Source organism: Urocampus carinirostris, chromosome 16 (assembly GCF_059441175.1).
Source record: "Urocampus carinirostris isolate Australia breed hairy pipefish chromosome 16, RoL_Ucar_1.0, whole genome shotgun sequence".
In the NCBI taxonomy this organism is placed as follows: Eukaryota; Metazoa; Chordata; class Actinopteri; order Syngnathiformes; family Syngnathidae; genus Urocampus; species Urocampus carinirostris.
Window position 1 is genome coordinate 2,481,471 of NC_142364.1, and position 22,250 is coordinate 2,503,720.

At 45.6% G+C, this 22,250-nt stretch overlaps 1 protein-coding gene and 1 pseudogene across 7 annotated transcripts in view; one reads left to right on the top strand and one right to left on the bottom strand.

Annotated features, from left to right (window-relative positions):
• The window catches only part of LOC148349978 (uncharacterized), a 66,789-nt gene that overhangs the window by 14,261 nt on the left and 30,278 nt on the right, over positions 1 to 22,250 (top strand). For 4 of the 7 annotated variants that reach the window (XM_088319706.1, XM_088319703.1, XM_088319709.1 and 1 more), the window contains exons 3-27: positions 733 to 831; positions 896 to 994; positions 1,793 to 1,891; positions 2,657 to 2,842; positions 3,732 to 3,830; positions 3,939 to 4,037; positions 4,928 to 5,026; positions 5,679 to 5,876; positions 6,314 to 6,412; positions 6,788 to 6,886; positions 6,957 to 7,055; positions 9,056 to 9,253; positions 10,265 to 10,366; positions 10,963 to 11,061; positions 11,546 to 11,743; positions 11,806 to 11,904; positions 13,108 to 13,206; positions 13,282 to 13,380; positions 15,150 to 15,242; positions 15,319 to 15,391; positions 16,544 to 16,564; positions 19,154 to 19,277; positions 19,948 to 20,011; positions 20,088 to 20,200; positions 21,374 to 21,598. In XM_088319706.1, coding sequence (XP_088175832.1) covers positions 733 to 831; positions 896 to 994; positions 1,793 to 1,891; positions 2,657 to 2,842; positions 3,732 to 3,830; positions 3,939 to 4,037; positions 4,928 to 5,026; positions 5,679 to 5,876; positions 6,314 to 6,412; positions 6,788 to 6,886; positions 6,957 to 7,055; positions 9,056 to 9,253; positions 10,265 to 10,366; positions 10,963 to 11,061; positions 11,546 to 11,743; positions 11,806 to 11,904; positions 13,108 to 13,206; positions 13,282 to 13,380; positions 15,150 to 15,242; positions 15,319 to 15,391; positions 16,544 to 16,564; positions 19,154 to 19,277; positions 19,948 to 20,011; positions 20,088 to 20,200; positions 21,374 to 21,598 — 2,882 coding nt within the window. The remainder of the gene's footprint in view (positions 1 to 732; positions 832 to 895; positions 995 to 1,792; positions 1,892 to 2,656; positions 2,843 to 3,731; positions 3,831 to 3,938; positions 4,038 to 4,927; positions 5,027 to 5,678; positions 5,877 to 6,313; positions 6,413 to 6,787; positions 6,887 to 6,956; positions 7,056 to 9,055; positions 9,254 to 10,264; positions 10,367 to 10,962; positions 11,062 to 11,545; positions 11,744 to 11,805; positions 11,905 to 13,107; positions 13,207 to 13,281; positions 13,381 to 15,149; positions 15,243 to 15,318; positions 15,392 to 16,543; positions 16,565 to 19,153; positions 19,278 to 19,947; positions 20,012 to 20,087; positions 20,201 to 21,373; positions 21,599 to 22,250) is intronic. The other 3 variants (XM_088319707.1, XM_088319704.1, XM_088319708.1) reach the window with 2 other exon arrangements.
• On the bottom strand, positions 14,205 to 14,350 carry LOC148349979 (U2 spliceosomal RNA; annotated as a pseudogene).

Genomic DNA, 22,250 nt, shown 5'->3' on the forward strand with positions numbered 1-22,250 from the left:
TTTACGATGATTAAAATGATTCCGAGTACGGTTGTTAGCCTTCCCTTTTCCACGAGGGTCTGTTCATTGTGAGTTTCATTCACGCAAGAGCCAAGTTACATTCTTCCTCGACAGTGGTTAGCACATTGGCCTAACGTGCAATAGGTCCCCGGTTCGAAGCCGGGTGGAAACATTTCTTGGCCCGGAGAGGGATGGCGCCACCAGGCTGTACTTGTCCAAGACACAACCTACCACCTGTGTGCTTAAGGGATACAACCGACCGACCAACCTTCCTGGACACGTATATTCCATCTGTCTCACTCTTACCTTTAGCGCTCTGGCGCCCTCTGGCGGCCGTTAGAAAAAAATCCATGCATTGGCCGCATGCTCGCGTTAGCAGGGTTTAAGCTTGGGACAAAAGTTGCGGCTTACAGTCTCAATTTTACAGTATTCCTTTTTGGGGGGAATTTCTACTGTGCGAGACTCTCGACAGGACTCATGAGAAAGAAAGAAAAGGGAATGAAAAATTCAAGATGCTTCACCTTTGTGTAAAGCGGCGTCCATGAATGATTCATGATTTCACATTAACGTCTTCGGTCTCTTTCACCTCGTCGCCGTACAAATTCCTCGCGAGAGACGAACGACTTCATTAATCAGCGGATTCCGTTAATCCGGATGAATAATCGCATTATTACAGTGTGATTGCGCCCGTTTGTCAAGACTCCGGAGACGATGCTATTTTTCTTGTTGAAGAACGGTCTGAACGGCCTCCATCTGGCCTCCAAAGAAGGTCACGTCAAAATGGTGCTGGAACTTCTCCACTCGGGCATCGAACCGGAAGCCACCACCAAGGTACGCTCCCTTTTTTTTCCAACGCCGGCTTCATAATAACAGCGCGGACGTCTCGCGTCTCCAGAAAGGCAACACGGCTCTCCACATCGCAGCATTGGCGGGACAGGAGAAAGTGGTGGCCGAGCTGGTCCGTTACGGAGCCGACGTCAACGCCCAATCGCACGTGAGTCGCTCCCGAGGTCGCGTGTCACAAACCGCATCGTAACCGACCACGTCGTACTGGGATCGCCCTCGAATGTCATGTCATAAACAGCATCGTAACTGACACTATCATACTCGAATGACATTACGCGAGAGGCGCGGTGACAGAAATGACATTTGGTAAGCGGCGTAGGAATCCACAACGTCATACTCAAATGACGTGACGTAGGCTGCATTGTAACCGACTATTATCTTTATCATAATCAAATGAACTTTTACGAGCAGCTCGATAACCAGGAATACTCTCTTCAAATGATCTTTAAGCTGCATTGTAATTGACAATGTTATCTTTCTAGACGGTTCAAAGCGGCACGGTCACCTACTACATATTCCTCTGTTGACGTCTCATAAGCAGCATAGCAAGCGACCATATCATCCAAAACTGACATTTCACAATTGTCACCGGAACCGACCATATCACCCTCAAGTGTCATGGTAACCGATAGCATTGTCTTGAAGTGGCGTTTGGTAAGCTGTGCGGGGACCCCCCCCCCCGTCCTCGAACGGCAGGTCCCACGCTGCGTAGCGTAACTGACAATATCTTCTTTGTAGACGGTTGGAAGCAGCACGGTAGGCGACAACAAATTCCTCCGTTGAGGTCTGGTAAGCAGCATAGTCACTGACAATGTCACCCTAAACCGACATTTCACAATTATCGCCGGAAACCACAAAAATCCTCCTGGAGGGACGTTTTATGGTCACTAACGGTAGCAGGTTATGGCTGTGACAGGAGCGAATGTGAATGTGTGTTCCCCTCTAGAAAGGTTTCAGTCCTCTTTACATGGCCGCCCAAGAAAATCACCTGGAAGTGGTCAAGTTCCTGCTGGAAAACGGAGCCAATCAGAGTCTTCCCACTGAGGTACCGCCCACCTATTTTCTTTACTCATGGCACTTAAACCTTGTCTGAAACCTTTTCAAATTGTTTACGTCGCATAGCCATTTTTGGACGGGGAAAAAAGGTTTGGCTGTTGACACCAATTAGCTCTTTGTTGTAGCATTACTGCGTACACCTGCGACACAACCCGAGTACAGTTGTTCAAAATGTCACCGATAATCACATCTGAATGCTACAGTACATAAGTCATGCACCTGGATCGCTTACTTTCCGACGACCCGATACCAAATAGGCTGATAAAAGACAAAAACAATATCGATAGAATGACTCAATTGTGTTTAAGATAAATGAAGAATGTCATATGCAAAAGTGGGGGTGGGGTTTATTGTGGGCTTATTGTGGGTGGAGTTAAAGAGCCTCATGGCATGAGGAAGAAATGATCTCCTCAGTCTGTTTGTGGAACAAGACTGTGAAGCTGTTCTTCCGTTTGGAACAAGGTGCTAGGAATCTTTTGCAGGTATATAGCATTCATTTCTTTTTTATGATAGGATATACTGTTGTTTAGGCGCGAATCAAAACCTTCTCTTTCCGGTTGTACCAACTTGCTCTACTCGATGCGAGTCGCACTTTTTGAAAGGAGAGCAAAAACCCTCCCGACGCTCCGAGAAGAGCATTCCGTCTGGACTATTAAGGGGATTCACGGATAAGGGGGGAATCGGTCCTTCTATCGTCCGAATCGGGACGCAAAGCGTAAAGAAGGATAAAGACGGGGACGCTTTTGTTTTCCAGGACGGCTTCACGCCGCTGGCGGTGGCGCTGCAGCAGGGCCACGAGAACGTGGTGGCGCTCCTCATCAATTACGGCAGCAAAGGCAAAGTTCGCCTTCCCGCTCTGCACATCGCCGCCCGCAACGACGACACCAGGACCGCCGCCGTCCTCCTGCAGAACGACCCCAATCCCGACGTTCTCAGCAAGGTCCGGCGCTCTTTCATGTTTTTCCCCTTCCCGAAAAAGAGGACGGGATTCTTTCCGCGGCCTTCCGACGGCTGAATCCTTTCTTAGCTCCGAACCGCGACAGAAATCGTTGACGTTGATAAGAAAAAAAACGGTGGATTGGGCCGCGGTACCCGATCGGTCTGCCGGAGGGCGCTAGACTTGACGAAAGCCAACCACACATAAACAGATATTTACGGATGTTGTCCTGAAACCAAACCTAGCGAAAGCCTAAAGTACTACTGTGTAAATGGAATGAAAATCGGTTGAGTCGTTTCACGTACCCACACGCGCAAATGGGGCTCTATGAAGTCGTTGTGATGATGCATTTATTGCATTCAGTGATCTTCTATTTTGGTCGAATATAAAAGAAATATGTTTTTGTGTAAGACAAGGTGACCCCATTTACTTTGTCAATATTCCAGAAAGGCCAAACCTCGCTAAATGTCAACATTTTCTTTTTCCAGGTCGTAACGACACCTACTTCATACGCGATGTACCGTGTTATATTCCAAAGCCCTCGGACGCGACATTTTCAATCTCGAGAAATCCTTTATTTCCTATTTTCGCCTATTGTGAGCTCGATCCTCTCGCAAAATAAGAAGACAAGTTTTATAAAAGGCAAAATGATCCAATATAGCATTTTGATCGATCGGAAGAAACATTTTTGACCGAGATCGCGAAGGACAATCTCATATTTAGCCATTTTGTATCCGTCTGATTTGTTTTTCATACTGGTTGTGGAAAGAGAAAAAGAAATCATCCGGCGATGCCGCGGTGCGCTTCGCTCCTCCAGTACCTGGACGACTTGTTATAAAAGGCGCCTTCCTGACTTTTTGAGTATTTCCATGTTTTTTTTTTTTTTTTGCAGACGGGTTTCACGCCCCTCCACATCGCGGCCCACTACGAGAACATGAGCGTGGCCCAGTTGCTGCTCAACCGAGGAGCCAACGTCAACTTCACCCCCAAGGTCGAGAGGCTTTTTTCTCGCCCCGGACTTCTCGTGGGTTCGGAGGCGACGTGGAGGGCCGTTTGGATCGGTCGCTCACGACCGGCTTGTGACTCTTCTTTTGCTCAGAACGGCATCACGCCGCTTCACATCGCCGCCAGGAGGGGAAATCTCATGATGCTTCGACTCCTGCTGGACAGAGGAGCCCACATCCAGGCCAAAACGAAGGTACGCTCCATCCTTTTCCTTCCTTTCTTCCTCACCTCCTTGCTCTCTTTACTTCTTTCCCCTCTTATTTTTCATCCTTTTTTTTTCTCTCGGCCTACCTTGCTTGTTTCCGTGCTTCTTTCCTTCTTTGCTCTCAACCTTTCTTATTTCCTGCATTCTGTATTTCTTTTTTTGTTTCTCTCCTTCCAGCTTCCTTGCTTGTTTGCTCCTTCCTTTGATTTTTCAATGTATTGGTTTCTTTCTTTTATTTCTTCATTGCATCATTCTATACTCTCTACCGTTATTTCATTCCGCTTTTCCTACTTTTTTTCTTACTTTTTTTCTTACTCTTTTCCTTTCTTATTTCCTTCAAGGTTTGTGTTTTTACTTCTTCCGCCGTTTTTTTTTTGGTGTCCTGTTTCTGATTTTTTACTTCTCTCTTCCATTCTTAATTCCTTCAAACCTTCTGTTTTTTCTCTCTTCCCCTTGTCCTTTATTGTGTCTTTCTTTTTCTTGATTCTTATTTTTCATTTTCCCTCTTTCTTTCTTTCTTTCTTTCTTTCTCCTTCCCTTTTCCTTCCATCTTTATTTTTAACTTCAAGGTTTTTCTTATTTTTACTGCCTCGCTTTTTTTACCTATCCCTCTCTTTTCTTTCTTTTTGCTTCTACATTTTTCTTTTCCCCGTATTCACTTTCTTTCTTGAATTCTATTGAGTCGATAATTGATTTGGCGTCAGAGGCCAGCCTTTTTTCCCCACCGACGCCGGCGTGACACACTTTCCGAGCATTTTCTTCTTTCGGTGTGTCCCCCAGACCCCACCATCACCACCTGCGGCCTCCCCCGCTGAATTTATTTTTCTAGCGTCCGGCTTTGTTGCTCAGGTCTCGATTTTGTGCGTTTGGGTCCGCAGGACGAACTGACTCCGCTTCACTGCGCGGCTCGAAACGGCCACGTCCGCGTCATCGAGATCCTGCTGGAACACGGCGCTCCCCTCGGAGCCAAAACCAAGGTGCCCTTTCCACCGCCCTCCACGAGAAGACGCAGGCAAAATCCCAAATGGGGCAGAAATTTCAAAAGCCACCTTTGAGGACACCATAGAAACATTTGCAAACGCATACTCTCAAATGATCCAGGCATGAAGCCAAAGATGGGTGGCCTACAATTCAAATAGTCTTTATCGGCATTGAGATGGAAATTTTGAAACATTGTAGGCAAGGAGATTAGACATGGCACTCCGGGGGTAAAAAGTAGAATATAAACACTCTGAAGGGATAAAAGTCTATCGGAAAATAAAGTTCGTTTGAAAGTGGAAAACGGTGACAACAACCATTGAGTCAAGAAGGACATACCCTATAGAAATGCAGAACATTTACCATTTCAAAATGTTAGATTTCTTTCATTATTATCTACACAATGAAGTCATTATTGTTTAGGTATGCATTGTTTTTATATTTTGAGTACAAACGTCTTTTAGCATGTGGCTATTTCTAGGGAGTCACTCATAAGCAATGCAGTATTTACGGTACTAGAAGTCGTTTTGTCTGTGGGAAAAACGGTGACTGTCTTCTACCGTCTCCGTTCCCCATTCGGTCTTTGGATACCACGTCCGGCGTATCCATGGTCCGGTCATCAAAAGCCGCGGTTGTGTTTTTCCTCTTTAGAACGGTCTGTCCCCGATCCACATGGCAGCTCAGGGGGATCACATGGACTGCGTCCGGCAGTTGCTCCAGTTTAACGCGGAAATCGACGACATCACGCTGGACCATCTCACGCCTCTTCATGTAGCGGCCCACTGCGGTCACCATCGCATGGCCAAAGTTCTTCTGGACAAGGGGGCCAAGGCCAATGCTCGAGCTCTGGTACCTGCCTCGGTTTTTTTTAATGATGCTTTCTAGACATCGGATGACCCTTTTTTTACAACTACAAAAAAATAGTCTTTTGTTTTTGAGTTTTCACACGTAAGGCGCACCAGAGTTTAAGGCACATGGAATTGAGACTACCGTGTTTATTCATGAATAAGGAATCCACTTGTATACACTCAGGGCATATCATAGTTCGATGATTATGGCCGCTTCGAACGGCCAAATCGCAGTGGCGACTGCGCCGACATTCCGCCACTAGAACGCCACTTGTACAGACGACATATGAAAAGGCGTTACCGCTTACCTCACCATGGCAGTATTTTTACTCCCGATGCCAGAAAATCTGATGTGCACCTTGCATTCTGACAGCTTAAAAAGTCCCTCCACTTTTTCTTAATGGAGTTTCTCCTTTTGGGCTTTTTGTCTATGGGCAGAACGGCTTCACGCCTCTCCATATCGCCTGCAAGAAGAACCACATGCGCTCAATGGACTTGCTGCTCAAACATTCTGCTTCCTTAGAGGCTGTGACCGAGGTGAGCCGTTGCTTTTAATCCGTCCGATTCTGAATTCCTCGCATCTCACGAAAACAAAACCCACGGCACGAAGGCCGAGGCGTTAGGTAGACCGCGTTCATCTACCGGCCTCCTTGCGGGGGTTTCCTCCGGGGACTCGTCTTTCCTCCCACATTCCAGAAACATGCATGTCAGGTGAATTGGCAGGTCCAAATTGTCCCAGGATGGGAATGGGCGAGTGACTTGTCCGTCTCGATTGGCTGGAAAGCAGTTGAGGGTGTCCCCTGCCCATTGCCAGAAGCCAACCGGGATGGGCTCCGAGGACCCCGATGAGGATAAGCGTTCCGGAAAACGGACGAACGGATGAAAGACCAAATATTTTGTGTGTCTGCGCAGTCCGGCCTGACTCCTCTCCATGTAGCGGCTTTCATGGGTCACCTGAACATCGTGAAGAACCTTCTCCAGAGAGGAGCTTCACCCAATGCTTCCAATGTGGTAAGAAGCTCTCCACAGCAATAATCCTCGTGCTATATCGAGTGTCGTTTCAAGAATCGCCTGCCTTCAGAAAGTGGAGACGCCCCTCCACATGGCCTCCAGGGCGGGACACTGTGAAGTCGCCCTCTTTCTGCTGCAGAATTCGGCGCAAGTGGACGCCAAGGCCAAGGTACCCGGGTCTTCTTTGCGACTCGCTACCAGTCGTCGCAGCTTGGAAATACAAAGCCGTGGAGTTACTGTGGAAGGAAAATCAAATGCCAGAGCCCAACAAATCTCACTCCATTGGTAGAACATTTAGCTGATTTCAAGTTTTTTGTTTCCCGGGTAGCATAAGAAAAATGTCTACTTAAAAGTTGGCTGCATCATTCCGGGCAAAACACATTAGGTTCCAAAAATGGGGGCCACAGGGGGTGCTGGAGAGAGACGTTCTACCGTCTCCGCAGTTTTTTTTCTATGTCAGTCGAGCATCAAAACGGTAAAACTAAGAATAGGCCTAATTGGAGTGCAGTCCAGACGCCAAGCCCGAAAATATGAAAAAGAACAATCTTTTCGAGCGCGTCCAAGAAACGCATGGACTTGCACCAGCCGACCGAGGCTTTGTACGGGTGCTCGAGCTCTTTAAAAATGCTTGACTTTCCATTTCGTGTTTTCAAGGTCAAGAAAATGCTTGAATTCTGGGTGAAGTTCTTGAAAATGCTTGAAATTGTTACCATTGCTATGTTTCTTGTCAGTCTGACTCTATAGAGCAGGCAAAATATAAAGATAAAAACAAAAGTACGTGAAAATAACCCTGAAACGCCCGCTCTCAAAACATAAGGTGTTGTTGTGTGAAGTGTCACTTCCCCCTACACTGCTCTATTTAGAAACCGAGATCTTTTGGCTCGGCAAACCGAGAAGAGCCGACTCTTTCCGATTTTTTCACTTTTCTAATGATATATTATCAATAATGATAACACTTTCTGCATCCAACTATTCATCCCTGAAAAACCTATGAAACATTGATAAAGATTATTTACAGATCTACAAAAAAGGTTGTAAAATACAAAACAATTTTAGCTTTTCACACACTCGACACAAAATCGCTAAAAATGCAGAACAATAAAATAAAAATGAAAAATAGTAACTCTCAGTGCTTTGAAGAAATGATGAAATGCAAAAAAGACACATACACATCCTCTGAAAAACACGCTATTGACGGATTAAAAGATTAAATTGACTCTACTTTGGATTACTTTTCTTAAAAGGTGTCCGAATGAGAGGAATTGTGGGGTCACGACACATGAGGCGAGGAACACTGGTCTCGTGGTTAGGATTAGCTTTTTATACCAACAGTGGGGTCTTCCTTTTTTTTGTCTTCTTTATTGAACACCGTTATTCCCCAATAGACCTATAGAGACAAGCGAGCCAAACAAGTGTGACCTAGCATTGTCAAGCAGAATGGCAGAATTAATGTCAGTTTATAGCATCCCATTGATACAAAAAGATCATAGATAGAACAGCTCAAAATAGCAACAACGTATGTGCTAGCAGCAAATAGGCGATTTTCTTGGAATGAATGAATGAATGAATGAATGGATTGATGGATGAAAACTTGATTCGAACATTAAAATAAAAACGGAACAAAAACAATCACTCAACAACAAAATAATGTTACAAAATATGTTTAAAAAAGGGGTAGTCAGAAGCAAATGCTTCTATTCCCTACCCCTTCATCTTCCCCACCAAATATACCAATGATATAACAACAATTGTAATGATATCAATAATAACAGTTATGATATAACACAAAGTTAACCATAGTTCTAGACGCACTATTCCCTATCCCTCGTATTACCCATATTCTTCATCTCTGTATTCCGCCAGGAATGTTTTTGCGTATTTAAATCAGAACAAGTGAATCCTTGGACATCGTTTGATCTGGTCTTGTCAATTGTTCCAAAGTTTGACTCCGCGCACTCACACACACGTACTTTTCCTGGTGGTTCTCCTCTTTGGGATTAGGAATTGATGACAGCCCCTTCAGTTATAATTTTCCTCTTCAAAATAAAAATGTTCTTCTGATAAAACTGCCCTTAAAAGTGCTTGAGTTTGGCCATAAAAAATACTAATAACCTATTTGATTTTGTGCACGGTCGTTGTATTTTCTCAGTCTTTTTCTGGCATTACCAGGACGACCAGACCCCGCTCCACTGCGCCGCCAGGCTAGGCCACAAAGAACTGGTCAAGCTCCTCCTGGAACACAAAGCCAACCCGGATTGGGTCACCACGGCCGGACATTCGCCCTTGCACATCGCCGCCCGCGAAGGCCACATACACACCGTTCGCGTCCTTTTAGATGCCGGAGCGCAGCACGCCAAAATGACCAAAGTAAGAAAACTAATTCAAAGCGCATGCGATTGAAACTCGACTTAGGGTCCTGGTTACACAACTCATCAAAAAATGCCATGTTTTTGCATTGATTGAACAACCGGAATATATTACGGATCACTACCGAATACATTTGGATGCGACAGGAATCGAACCCGGATCACAGCGGGGAGCACTATAATGCGTTAGTATGGACAGGAAAGGGAAATAAAACCAGCGAAAGCACAACAAGAGGTGATGTGGTCCCACTTAAACACGCCGACTGACTGAACAGGAAGAAGTTTGCCATCTACTGGTGAGGAGTTTTATGGACTCATATTTTGAGACAAAGACCCATGACCCGCTGAAAACTGGTCTACAACCCACTTTTGGGTCCTGACTCACCACGGTAGAGACCACTAAGGATACAAATGTCGGAAAAAAAAGCGGTTTGTGTGACAGAAAAGGTACAGTACGGTACCGCCGACTGCTAAAGTGTTTACCGAGCACGCGAGATTCTGGGGGACACGCCGACTATTCCATGTGACTACGTTAGACTCTTTACTGGTTCGACCTGTATAATGTGTGCAAGAGTGCTTTGAGATAAAAAAAACGCCAAAGCAACCTAGCGGGTCGGCTCAAGTCGTCTATCTAATATCGGAGAGGCCTAATGTAACCATGTGATAACGAGATAACGCCTCTTCGCGCAATGTCTCTATCCCTAGTGGTCTAGTGGAAAGGATCCGGCACGCTTCCCGCTGCGACCCGGGTTCAGTTTTCGTTGCATCCAATGATATGCGGTTGGGGACAACCGTTGGTGCCCCTAGTGGCCTAGAGGTTAGGATTCTGTGCCACCGTTGTTATACGATCGTGCTCGGCGCTCAAATCTATCAACTCATCAATTATTGCACAAAGACGGTAACGCATCGAACTGGACTATAAGGAGCACGCTTTTTAGGTGCGGCTTATAGTCCGCCAAATACAGTACTGCTTTTGACTATTTGCGTCCATTTTGTTTTCCCCTTACCGGAGCAGAAAGGCTTCACTCCCCTCCACGTCGCCTCCAAATACGGCAAAGTGGACGTAGCAGAACTTCTTTTGGAGAGAGGAGCGAATCCCAACGCTGCCGGCAAGGTCGGTTGAACGGAATCCCGGCCTGTTTTTGTATTTAGATCGGACTTGACCGCATGCAAATCGGAACACGCATCATATATTTCTTGTGTCAATAACATTATACAGCTTTGGTAGAGGTAATTAACAAAAAGTGCCACGCACACGGGCAGAAGTTAGAAAGTGATAATCTCGTTCCGGACACCCAGGATGAATCAAAGACAAAGACGGGTCGCAAAGGGTACGCCGGTAGAGAAAATTAAAAGGCAAGCGTCGATCTTACAGCTTCTGCTGTCAGCACAGTCCTGAAATTGAAACGACAACAAAACAATGTAACTGGCTAAAGTTCATATACCTGTACAATCACAACACCGACGGATTAGGGTAAAGTACTTCGTGCACATTATAAAAAGGTAGAAAGGAGACACGACCAATAACTTCAATAGAAAATCAAATTATATTCTAATGAAATTTTAACAAGTAGTTCTATATCGTATATATTCCAGTCAAATGATCTTGATGGGGTCTTATTTCTACGGGGCCGTCCTAGTTTGCCCGATGTGCTTCTCGAACATGTATATCCTATTTGTGTGTTGTTTTTTGTCGTTGTCGTTTTTCAGAACGGTCTGACGCCGCTTCACGTGGCCGTTCACCACAACAACCTGGATGTGGTTAAACTCCTGGTGAGCAAAGGAGGATCGGCGCACGGCACCGCCCGGGTAAGAACCGCAAAGACCACAATGCAACGGTGGAACGCCAATGAACAGTATGCGAGCGAACATTAAGATTCGGAATTGACTTCGATCGAACCAAACGCTCGAGGCCAAACTACCTGAGACGAGTTGAATTATTTTAAGGAGACATTCTTTCTTATTTTCCCATTTTTCCTCATTTTTCCTAGGAAAATGTGATCACATTTCTCAGAGCAATCCTTACTGCGTATGAGATAAGCAACACCTAGTGGTGTAAAAATACTTCCATCATTGAAATCACATACTTAATTCAACTCCCGAGCAAAAACACATCAAAATGGCTCGCCTGCGCAACTTCTGGTGTTAATTCCGACGTAGCACCTCAAAGCCCCCTTTCAAGTTCAGCGTTGATAAAACAAGCGTTTGCCGGGAATCGAACTACCCTCGGCCCGGTATCGGCTTAAGATACGATCCATGCGGAAGGTGGGAATTTGATGTCTCCTGCGTGCAGAACGGTTACACGCCACTGCACATAGCCGCCAAGCAGAACCAGTTGGAGGTGGCGGCTTGCCTTCTCCAGAACGGCGCCTGGCCCAACGCCGAATCGCTGCAGGGCGTCACCCCCCTCCACTTGGCCTCGCAGGAGGGACGTCCCGACATGGTGGCGCTCCTGCTCTCCAAGCAGGCCGACGTCAATCTGGGCAACAAGGTAATCCCGAAAAGCGGCCCTCCCCTCTCTTCTTTGGCTCTCAACGCGTCTTGTCTTTGCAGAACGGATTGACCCCTCTCCATCTGGTGGCGCAAGAGGGCCACGTGGGCATCGCCGACACGCTGGTCAAGCAGGGAGCATCCGTTTATGCCGCTTCGCGGGTAACCCTAGAAGTAGCCCATTTCTTCATGTAGCGTGCTCGGGTAGGGTTACTTCAACGTGATTACTTTCAATGACTTTTGGATGACTCCAATATTAAATATGCTATTAAAAGGCAAAAGAAACGAAATAGGAATAAAATGATGACTCACAACACGTGGTAAGCTTTCTCTCCTGGCTTTGATCTCTTTGCTCTCCGGCAAAACGAACATCAAACGCCACAGAAACAAAATGAAAATAAATCCAAACCACTTGCCAACATCATTTTTGCCGTTCCATGTATTCCGTTCCTCCCCACGCCTGCACAAAATGGATTCATTTTATTCCTATTTAGTTTCTTTTGTCTTTTATGAGCATATTTAATATTGGAGTCATCCAAAAGTCATTGAAAGTAATCAGGTTAAAGTAACCCTCCCCAACCCTGCGCGCCCCTTTTCCATAACCTAAAAAAACCTCATGGTTTATGTTTGCGTTTCACGGGAGTATATTGGCGTATTTGTGGAAAAATATCACTGTCCACCATTGCAAAACATCAGATGCAATGGGAAAGGAACCCGGGTTCCTCACCACGAGACCAGTGTTCTTTGACTCGTGTGTCGGGACCCAAAAGTGGGTCCTGTTTTCAGCGGGTGGCAGGCCTTTTCCAAACAAAAATAACTGAGGGTCAATTCCACTTAACAGTAGATAGCGATAATGGCCTGCAAATGCGATTTGACATTCGCTAGGTTATTTCGCAGAGAAAAGGCAGGTAACGTTTTCTTGCACATGAATCTGTTGATGGCAGTCAATATGGTAGCCCGCCCTCATTTGAACACATGCTCTGCTGGCCCCCGCTCGCAGCGATCGTCGACCGGAGATAACGGATCATCATCTAGAACGCCTGTTGCATAGATGACATTTGAAAAGGCGTTCGTTTTAGCATTTTCATTGAAATGACCAGAGTTGGATGTCAGCGAACGGAGGAAACGGAAAGATAAAGGCAAAAAAAAAAAAAAAAAACGACGAGAGAAACTACTCTTGGTTGTATCCGACGATGAATGTATTTATTGAAAGTCCTTCGATCCGATGTCGGTATCGTGTCGAGTTTTTCAACAAACGTTTGTCTCGATGCTCGGTTTGAGTGGAGAAAAAGCGCCGGAACATTTTTGAGCAATTTTTGAATACAGTCTGTAACAAATAAGCAATTGTCTCCTCTTTTGTCCCAGATGGGCTACACTCCGCTCCATGTGGCTTGTCACTATGGCAACATCAAAGTGGTCAAGTTCCTACTGCAGCAGCAGGCGCACGTCAATAGCAAAACACGGGTACGCTCGCCAATTGCGCTAACTCAGAGGAGTGTCTTCCCGAATATTGATGTTTGTTTTTTTTTTTGTTTCTAGATGGGCTACACTCCTTTGCACCAAGCAGCTCAACAGGGTCACACCGATATCGTCACTTTACTGTTGAAGAACGGAGCCCAACCCAACGAGATTACGTCCGTAAGTCCGCAAATAGCGTCAAGCTAAGCTAAAAAGGCGTGCGGGACGATGGCATTCTTCACTCTCTCATAAATTCAGTCTCCCTCGAAGCGCCCCCACCTCGTCGCTCGCCTTTGTAGCCTTTTCGTTTGACTCTCGTGAAAAAAGCGCCCTTGTGCCCTTAAAACAGCTTCCGGTCGCCTCGCCTTTTCACAGCGTTTGTTTCCAGTTCGCTTTTTGGGGTCTGGCGGTGCCTCCTGATAGTATATTCAGGGTTCGTACATTTGCTTGTCATCCTTGAAAATGCTCAAAGTTTTATGTTGGGGTTTTCAAGGTCAGGAAAATTTTGGGTGCTGGAGATTTCAATTGCCGTGTGTCCTGGCAGTCTGACTCGATTGACCGCTTTTAAATGAAGAAAAATAGGAGCCCGATGGTGGCTCGAGTCTTTATTATCCTATTGTCCTGTGAAGCGTTACTGCCCCCTAGCGTCACATCCGAGAGCACAGCTTTATCAGACCAGTCTTGGGAAATCGGTCTCTTTTTGGAGAAGCGCCTCGTTCGGCTCGGCTCTTTCGGCTACCAAACGACTCCTCGGATTTTCTTTTTTTATTATCGATAATAATCAAACATTAGGTTCCCAATGACTTGGTCATTTCATGTTTTGCAGGGGATCCCAGTCAGGGGGTTTGGGGTTTTTAAGGGTTATTGTTCTATCTTCGTTATTCATTATCCATTATCTGTTATCGGTCAGTTCATAATACGCTACAAAGCCTAGGAGCCGGGACACATACTCTCAGCCAAAAGGCCAAGCTAAGGTCCTTGCCCTAAAGCCTTGCTGCGATCATTGCGAATGCACCGTTCCCGGAGGTACTGCAATACCGGGCCGATGCGTGGAGTGGACAGAGCAAGCTCTTATTCCATCTCCGGATTGCAAAAGTGAAAGATTGAATGCACTCTGCTTCAGAACAAATCATCTTTAAAGCGAGTCGAAATTTGGCTTATTACTCTGCTTTTTATGCTTGCGGTACTTTCTTTCTTTTTTGTCTTCTGTATGGAACTCCATCAGTACCCAACACATATAGAACCCTTTCTGTCTTTGTAAACAGGTGTGCCGTAGCATTGTGAAACAGAAGGGCAGAATTTGTGACAGTTAAGAGCAGCCCGTTGACACAAAAAGATCATTGATACTGTCAGAGCAGATTGCACTGAGTATGTACTTGCAGCAAGATAGCGACTTTATTTTCGTCATACAAATAAAAAAAATTCTTTTGATCGGTGCTGGATTATTTATCTTTAAAGGTACAGGAAAAATGAAAAAATGGCCCTAAAAGTGCTTGAACAGTGCTTGAATTTTGCCATGAAAAAGGTGTGCGAACCCTTATATTCTTTGAAAAGAGCCTCTTGGCAAATTGGGCAGACGCAGTTGTTTTAGATTTGGGTGAAAAAAAACCTGTATGAGGCGGCCCTCGCAATCAACTTTCCTTTTTAATGTACAGTGGCCATGTCGGAAATGGGGTCGGTTAAATTTCTCACAGAAAGCTAAGTGGTCAAAAACGCTACTGCCATCATCTGGTCAAATGGTGAATTTTTTATTGTATTTGATACTGCAATGAATATTCCTGGTGGGCCACATATTATTCATTTTATGGCCATTAAGAATCGGAACACGTGCCGGATTTTGGACCCGCCGGCCGTGAACAAACAAGAACATTGCAAAAACATCAATTCTTGATATTTTGAGGTATATATACATCATTTTCTTTTTTTGTCGTGCTTGGGTGTGAAAACAGAACGGGACATCCCCACTGGGCATAGCCAAGCGTCTGGGTTATATCTCGGTGATGGACGTCCTCAAACTAGTGACGGAGGAATCGGTTTCGGCGGTGAGTCTATACTTTTTCCAGAGCCAAAGCCGAATCCCGGCGTCTCCTCCGTCTCCTATCTTTTTTGGTCTCACAGATCAGCAGCGAGAAGCACCGCATGAGTTTTCCCGAGACGGTGGACGAAATTTTGGACGTCTCTGAGGATGAAGGTAGGCGGGGCCCGATCGTACCTGTCGACCTCACCGCCTTGCGAAAGATCCGGCCGACCCTCCGAGCTTTCGGCTCGAACAAAGCCAGTCAAATTTATTTCTGACACCCTTAATCACAAAAATGTCTCAAAGGACTGTACACTTACACAATGACCTGATCTTAAACCAACCTGCGGGCAAGGAACAACTCAAAACCTCAGCGTGAGGAAAAAAGAAACCTTGAGAAGGGACCTCACAAGTGGTAATCCCCTTTCCAGGATGACCAGGGTGAATTACATTTAGCATTACAGTACACAAACATAGTAAACACTAGGTAAATAATAATCAGAGAAGGAACTAAGAGGCCCACGATCACATTGGAGGAGCTACAGACTTACACAGATAAGTTGGGATAATCTGTAAATAGGACAACTATTAGCGGTGCTCTGCATAAATCTGCTGGTTATTGAAGAGTGGCAAAAAGAAAGCTCTTTCTGAAAAAAAAAAATCATAACTAGGCCCGTTTGGCATATGCAAGAAGCCTCTCGGGAGTCACAATTACATGTGGAACAAGGTGTCGACTCCAAAGCACATCAGCCTGAAAACGCCCCTGCCCCTCACTGTCTAACATGGTGGTGGCAGCATTATCCTCTGGGGATGATTTTCTTCTGCGGGGACTGAGTTCATGGAAACATGGAGGCAAATTTGGGGTGATTCTGGCAGAAGATCTGTCGGAGTGGACCTGAGAACGGGGCGCAGGTTCACCTTCCAACAGGACGACCTTAAACATAAGCAATATCTAGATTCATGGTTTGAAACTCACAAAATAAAGGTGTTATAAGGGCCAAACCAAATGATTTAACCCTATAGCGCATTTAATAAAAGATTTGCACAAACGATCACCATGATAGCTCAAGGAACTTTTTTGGAGGAAGAATGGGAATCTAGTTCTCTTTCAAGACGTGCAAAACATTGAGAGACGCACCTGAAATGACTTCAATCAATCAATTCCATTTCTTATTCACTTTTACACAATTCCAAATGCTGAAAAAAGCTCTCAAAGACGGAGAAAGTCGACGGGTATGCTAAAAAGCCGTCATGGAATGGGATTCCTCACCGTTGTCGCGCTTGTACTCGACTGTAACGATAACGATTGTCTTTCCATTTTTGTAGGCGTGGCCCAGCTCACGTTAGGTAGGAGTCATTGTTGCGGCGATAGCTGTCCAGCGCAACGCTCTGTTTTCTTTATTTTGCATCCGTCTTGCCCATCAGTTCCTCGACGCCAGCCATCTTTTTATTCCCCAATCTCAAAAGTCAACTCGTGTGGTCGTCCGGCTTCATTTTGATCAATTGTTTCTTCTCTGTGAAATGCCTTCACGCCTCAATATACGAGCGCCTCTAAACTAAGACATTTCCGCGTAGCAGACGAATCTGCCCCACGTGTTCAAGTGACGAGCGTTCCCGGAGGCTACCACCAGAGAGCGCTCGAAACCGCTCACTACAGCTCTTTGAATCGACACATGCCTACAAACTTTCATAACATTTGGAATAGGAGGCAGAGACAAATCTCCTCTGATACGTTTATCAGGTTTGAAAAGGCTGTCAAGGATTCAAATGTGCTTGACATTTAGGTAAAAAGCCTGTCAATATTTCTAATTGTCGCCATGTTTCTCTAGAAATCTGCTTCAAAACGAGGCCGACGCCGCTGGCTTCGCTTTGCAACGGCATTTCTTTCCTCGTAATTAACGGCAGCTCGCATTAGTTTGTATGTCGTTGTCCTTTGGAGCGTCATTCCCTCCTACAGGACAGGTGCATGCTACAGCTAAGCACTATAAATTGTGTATCGGCGCACGTATTGATCGTGGACATTTATGACGAGCCTTGCAAAAAAAGAAAGCTCGAGTTTCCCGGCGGTGAACGGGATGAACGTCTTGCGACCGAAAATGGAAGTTACATTTTACTGAACACAGACATTTGTCTAAAAAATACGTATGGTTCAGATCCACAAATATCTTTGCCATTTACACCACATGTAAAAAAAAATCGTATTTCTTGATAAATGCACAAACGAGATTAAAAATCGCATATATAAATTGCAGATATAGTTGCGGATCTCATATTTTTTCTTTTCTGGTACCGGAAAGATTGAAAAAGAACGGTCCTTGAAAGTCCTTAAAAAGTTCTTGAATTAGGCCATGAAAAAGATGGACGTGATCTGTTTTTTCTGAAGAAAGTGAAAGCCTTGCAAGTACAGCTAAAAGCCAAACCAAAGTGATGAATAAAAACTGAAAGTTTTATTTGAAGTTAACAGGAAGTGCTCACGTATCATCAAGTACCACGCCCATACCTCCGTTACTGCGACTCTCTCGTCACAAACTTTTATATCTTGGAGATCGTTTTTGTCGATCCTGGAACAAATTAAGCTCGTATGTTGAGGTACCGCTGTATCTGTGTTTGTCTCAACCTATGCTTTCCTCTTCTATATCTTTCATGTTTAAAGCGACAGTGTGTATTACGGAGCAAACCTTAGTGGCGTAAAATACTTCATTTCAATAGGTCTATATATTGAAATCATTGGCATGATGATTTTTATTCACAATTATTTTATACAACTTTGTAAAAAGCAAACAAGTTTGGCTACTATGGAAGCCCGAACCATCATTTAGCGACACCTGACAACTTCTCCGAGCGGTGCTTTCTTTACAACCACTTTTTTCTCCAATCGTTTCCTTCTCTAGCCACCCATGTTAGCCACTGGTCTGCAGGCTACGGGTTTCCGCTTGCTGATGTCGTTCTTATTAGGCCTTTTTCGTAGCTTCTCCCGCGAGCCGATAAAATTAGCCGCTTACGCCGACACTGACCGACTCCGGCTATTGGCTCTTTCCAGCTGCTCTTTTTTTTCGGGCGTTTTTCGCATCCTATGTCTCAATCGGCGGAATAGAGCTTCCGATTTTTGCCGATTCCGATCTCGGATACGTCGTCCTCGATCGGTGAATTTTTACACACTGTCACTTTAATCTCCTCGTGGAAACAATCGTGTTTGTCTTTGTTCATAAGCAGCTCATACAAAACTCGATCCGTGGTTTCCTTTTTTAATAACGGCTCTTTACTCTTACACAGAAACAATCGTGTGCGTTTGTGTCCGACAATCATTGAATATTCCGTATTTTCTGGATTACAAGGCGCAGCTAAAAAAAAAGGAAACAGGAATTAGAAATGATGCCTCGGATATAAATTCCATACAACCGTCCATGATCTGCAGCCCTTAACCTCAGTAGGGATGCGGAGGTGCCCATCCCAGCTATCTGGGGGCAGTGGGCAGGGGACACCCTCAACCGGTTGCCGTCCGGTCGCGGGGCACACAGGGACACACTAGCACACCTAGGGACAATTTGGACCGGCCAATTCACCTAACATGCATGTTTTTGGAATGTGGGAGGAAACCCAGGCAAGCACGGGGAGAACATGCAAACTCCACACAGGAAGGTTCGATCTCAAGACCTTAGAACTGTGCAGCACACGCGCTAACCACTGCTCCCTGTGCTGCCATTGGATATAAATTAAATAGCTCAAATAGGGATATTTTGAGGGCGCGGTTTATAGTCGGCCAAATTCTGCATTTGCCAGTTGCGGTCGATTGGACTCCATTTTCAGTTGTCCTGTGTGAAATAAAAAACATTGTGGCAATATTTTCATCAAAGTGCCGTTGTTGTCTGTCTCGACAGTGTTATTTCTTTCTTTTCTTCTCCTCGGAATCCGTTCAACAACATTCTTCTTCTGCAGGTGACGAGTTACTGGGACTGGACGGAGCTCGCTATTTGAAACTGGACGACTTCAAAGATCAAGACGAGGACTTCCTGTCCCCCAAAAAGACCCTCCGAGATTTTGAAGGCGGCGTGGGGACAACGTCAGTCCCGTTATCCCGCACGGGTTTATACGGCCGCTCGAAATCCTCCAAAATGCTCGAATGTTCATGTGTTTTCAAGGATTGAAAAGGGCTTGAATTTTGGCTGAAGTGCTTGCAAATGCTTGAAATTGTTGCCCTGTTTCTCCACGAGTCTTCTTAAAAAGGACGCCCCATATTTACTTCCCTCGTGATTAACTGCTGCCGGCATTAATCTGCACGTCCTATGAAGCGCCGTCGCCCCCTACAGGACACCCGCACGCGACACCAAAACAGGGCACTGTGAAATGTGTATTAATGCGAGGAATACGTTTCACTTCTGGGGCCGCGCAAAAAAACCAAGGTCCCGTTTCCCAGCGTGAAGAACTTCTTCCGACTAAAAACGGAAACTACATTTTTTACGTATCCATTTTGGGCACTAGGGGCCAGATAGTTTCCGAGTGGTAAATTGTAATGGGAAAAACTTCCTGCAACTGAAAAATGGAAGCTACATATTACCGTCATTGCTGTCTGTACGGGGAGAGATTTGTCTCAAAAAACAATATATTCGCGATTCACTCGAGATTTCAAAATCGATAAACGCACCCGCGAGATTAAAAATGACATATGTAAATTCCCAGATATATTTTCCACTCTGCAAAAAACAAGATTCCCTTTTTGTATTCTCGCACAGGCCCTACTCCCCGGCCATTCCCCGGATCCCTTGCGTGTCGCCGGAAACTATTCTTCTAGACCAGGTGTGTCAGACCCTGCTCCGATCGCTCTTGCACAAAAACCATTACAAGCGAATTTTGGTCTCGTCTGACCGCGCAGCACACGCCGATTCCGTTGCCGAAGGAATACGACGAAGATTCTCTCATCCCGAGCAGTCCGGCCACCGAAACCTCGGACAACGTCAGTCCGGTGGCCAGCCCCATTCACACCGGGTGAGCCATCCTATATATTACATACGCCGCTACCTCTACATACGAGCTTAATTTGTTCCAGGAGGATGCACGTATCTTGAATTGCTCGCGTCACGACAACATTTTTTCCTTTAGGAAAACTAACCAATCCGTTCCGGCTTCCTAAAAACACATTCAAATAGTAATTCAACGTAGAAATACAGTAATAATGATATTAAGAAAATGCAATTTTGTGATGAGATGGGATTTCGGGACACAAGACTGTTTATATAACATAAGATAAACAAACGCACCAAGACTTTTTCAGCATAGTGTTTTTCCTTTATTTTATTTGAATGAAGTGAAAGGCTGCAAAAACTCCTCTGTGGCTTTGTAACCTGCACTCGCTGACTCCACGGTGTCACAGAACCAGTCCTCTTTTTGAAGTTCTCAAACCAGCTATGACTGATATTGAGGTCCGTTCTGATTGGGCCAGGCGCTGCCTCAAGTTTTCGATCCTTATAGAAAGAAAGCAATTTCTTTTTGTGACTGTTTCTCCCGCACAATAACCAAAGTATCTCCATAGCCTAGATGGTAAGGCGCCCGCTTTGAGACTGGGAGGTTCGGGTTCGCGCCCCGGCCGAGTCATTCCTAAGACTTAAAAAGTGGTCGGCGGCGCCCTCTGTTGGCTGCGGCTGCATCGGCTCGCTACAACGGGTCAGGTGCAATCGACATTTCGTTCTGTGTACATTGTTACACAGAATGACAATACAAGGAAATTATTATTATTATTATTATTATTTTCTTATGAATAGTTGTTGGGCAGTTTTATAGCCTTGATGACATCCTCTGTTTCAGTAGCCTTCAAATAGAAGTTTCTGAGCTAGGTGTCTCGCACGAAGACTATTATTTCCTGCTTCACAACCTATTTTTTTCTCTCGGAAAACACACTTTTCGGAACTCGTGGCTGCGGGTTACCATAAGGAGATTAAATACGGTAAACACAAACCGGGACGGGCCGATGCTAGCGGGGAGCGCTCTCTAGTGGTAGCCTCCGGGAATACACGTAACTTGGCTTTTCTGTCAAACGTCGAGCAAGATTTTCGTTCCGAGTACATCTCGTATGTGGAAGTTCTCGTGCGTTGAGGCGCTCGTATGTAGAGGTATGACCGTATCCACCAAATGTGGCGGTGAGTGTGCCATGGTTCCTGGCAGCTTCCTGGTGAGCTTCATGGTGGACGCCCGAGGGGGCTCCATGCGAGGCAGCCGGCACCACGGCTTACGAGTGATCATCCCCCCGCGTACCTGCGCCGCACCCACCCGCATCACCTGCCGCCTGGTCAAGCCCCAGAAACTGACTACGCCTCCTCCGCTGGTGGAGGGCGAGGGGCTCGCCAGCCGGATCATCTCGCTGGGGCCCTCTAGCATGCAGTTCCTTGGGTCAGTCCACCTTGGCTTCAGAAAATTGCAGGGATGCCTGATCAATATCAGAGAAGTAATGTAAAAAAATGTAGGTTAGGGTTTAGAAGTAAGGGTTACGTCAATAGGGCCAGGCTTTCAGGGGTCGGGGTTAGGGGCAAGGATTAGGGGGATATGACGAATGGTTTAGGAGGTCAACGGGATAGGGTTTAGGGGATATGTTTAGGAGTCAGAGGGATAGGGTAAGAGGGTTAGGGATAAAGGTTGGTAGTTAAGGGGTAGGGTTAGAGGCTTAAGAGGATGGAGTAAGGGCAAATGGTTACTAGTTAGGGGGTCAGGAGATAGGGTCCAGCTGATCGCCTGCATGATCATGGAGGTGTTTCTTCTTCACTCAGCTGATACCAACTATCAGTTTGCTAGCAAGCTGGCAATAGTTTTTTCCTGTAGCGGAGCAGAGAAACCTCAAAATCATGCAGGACTTGAGGAACAAAAAGCCCAGGTCTGCGTTTGAGAGACTGCATAAATGGATTAGGGGGATAGGGTCAAAGGGAAGGGTTAGGGGGGTAAGATGAATGATTTAGGAGTTAAAGGGACGGGGTTAGAGGTTTAGGGGTAAGCGTCAAACGTAAGGATAAGTGGGCTAGACCTGATTCATTTAGGGGTTATAGGTTTA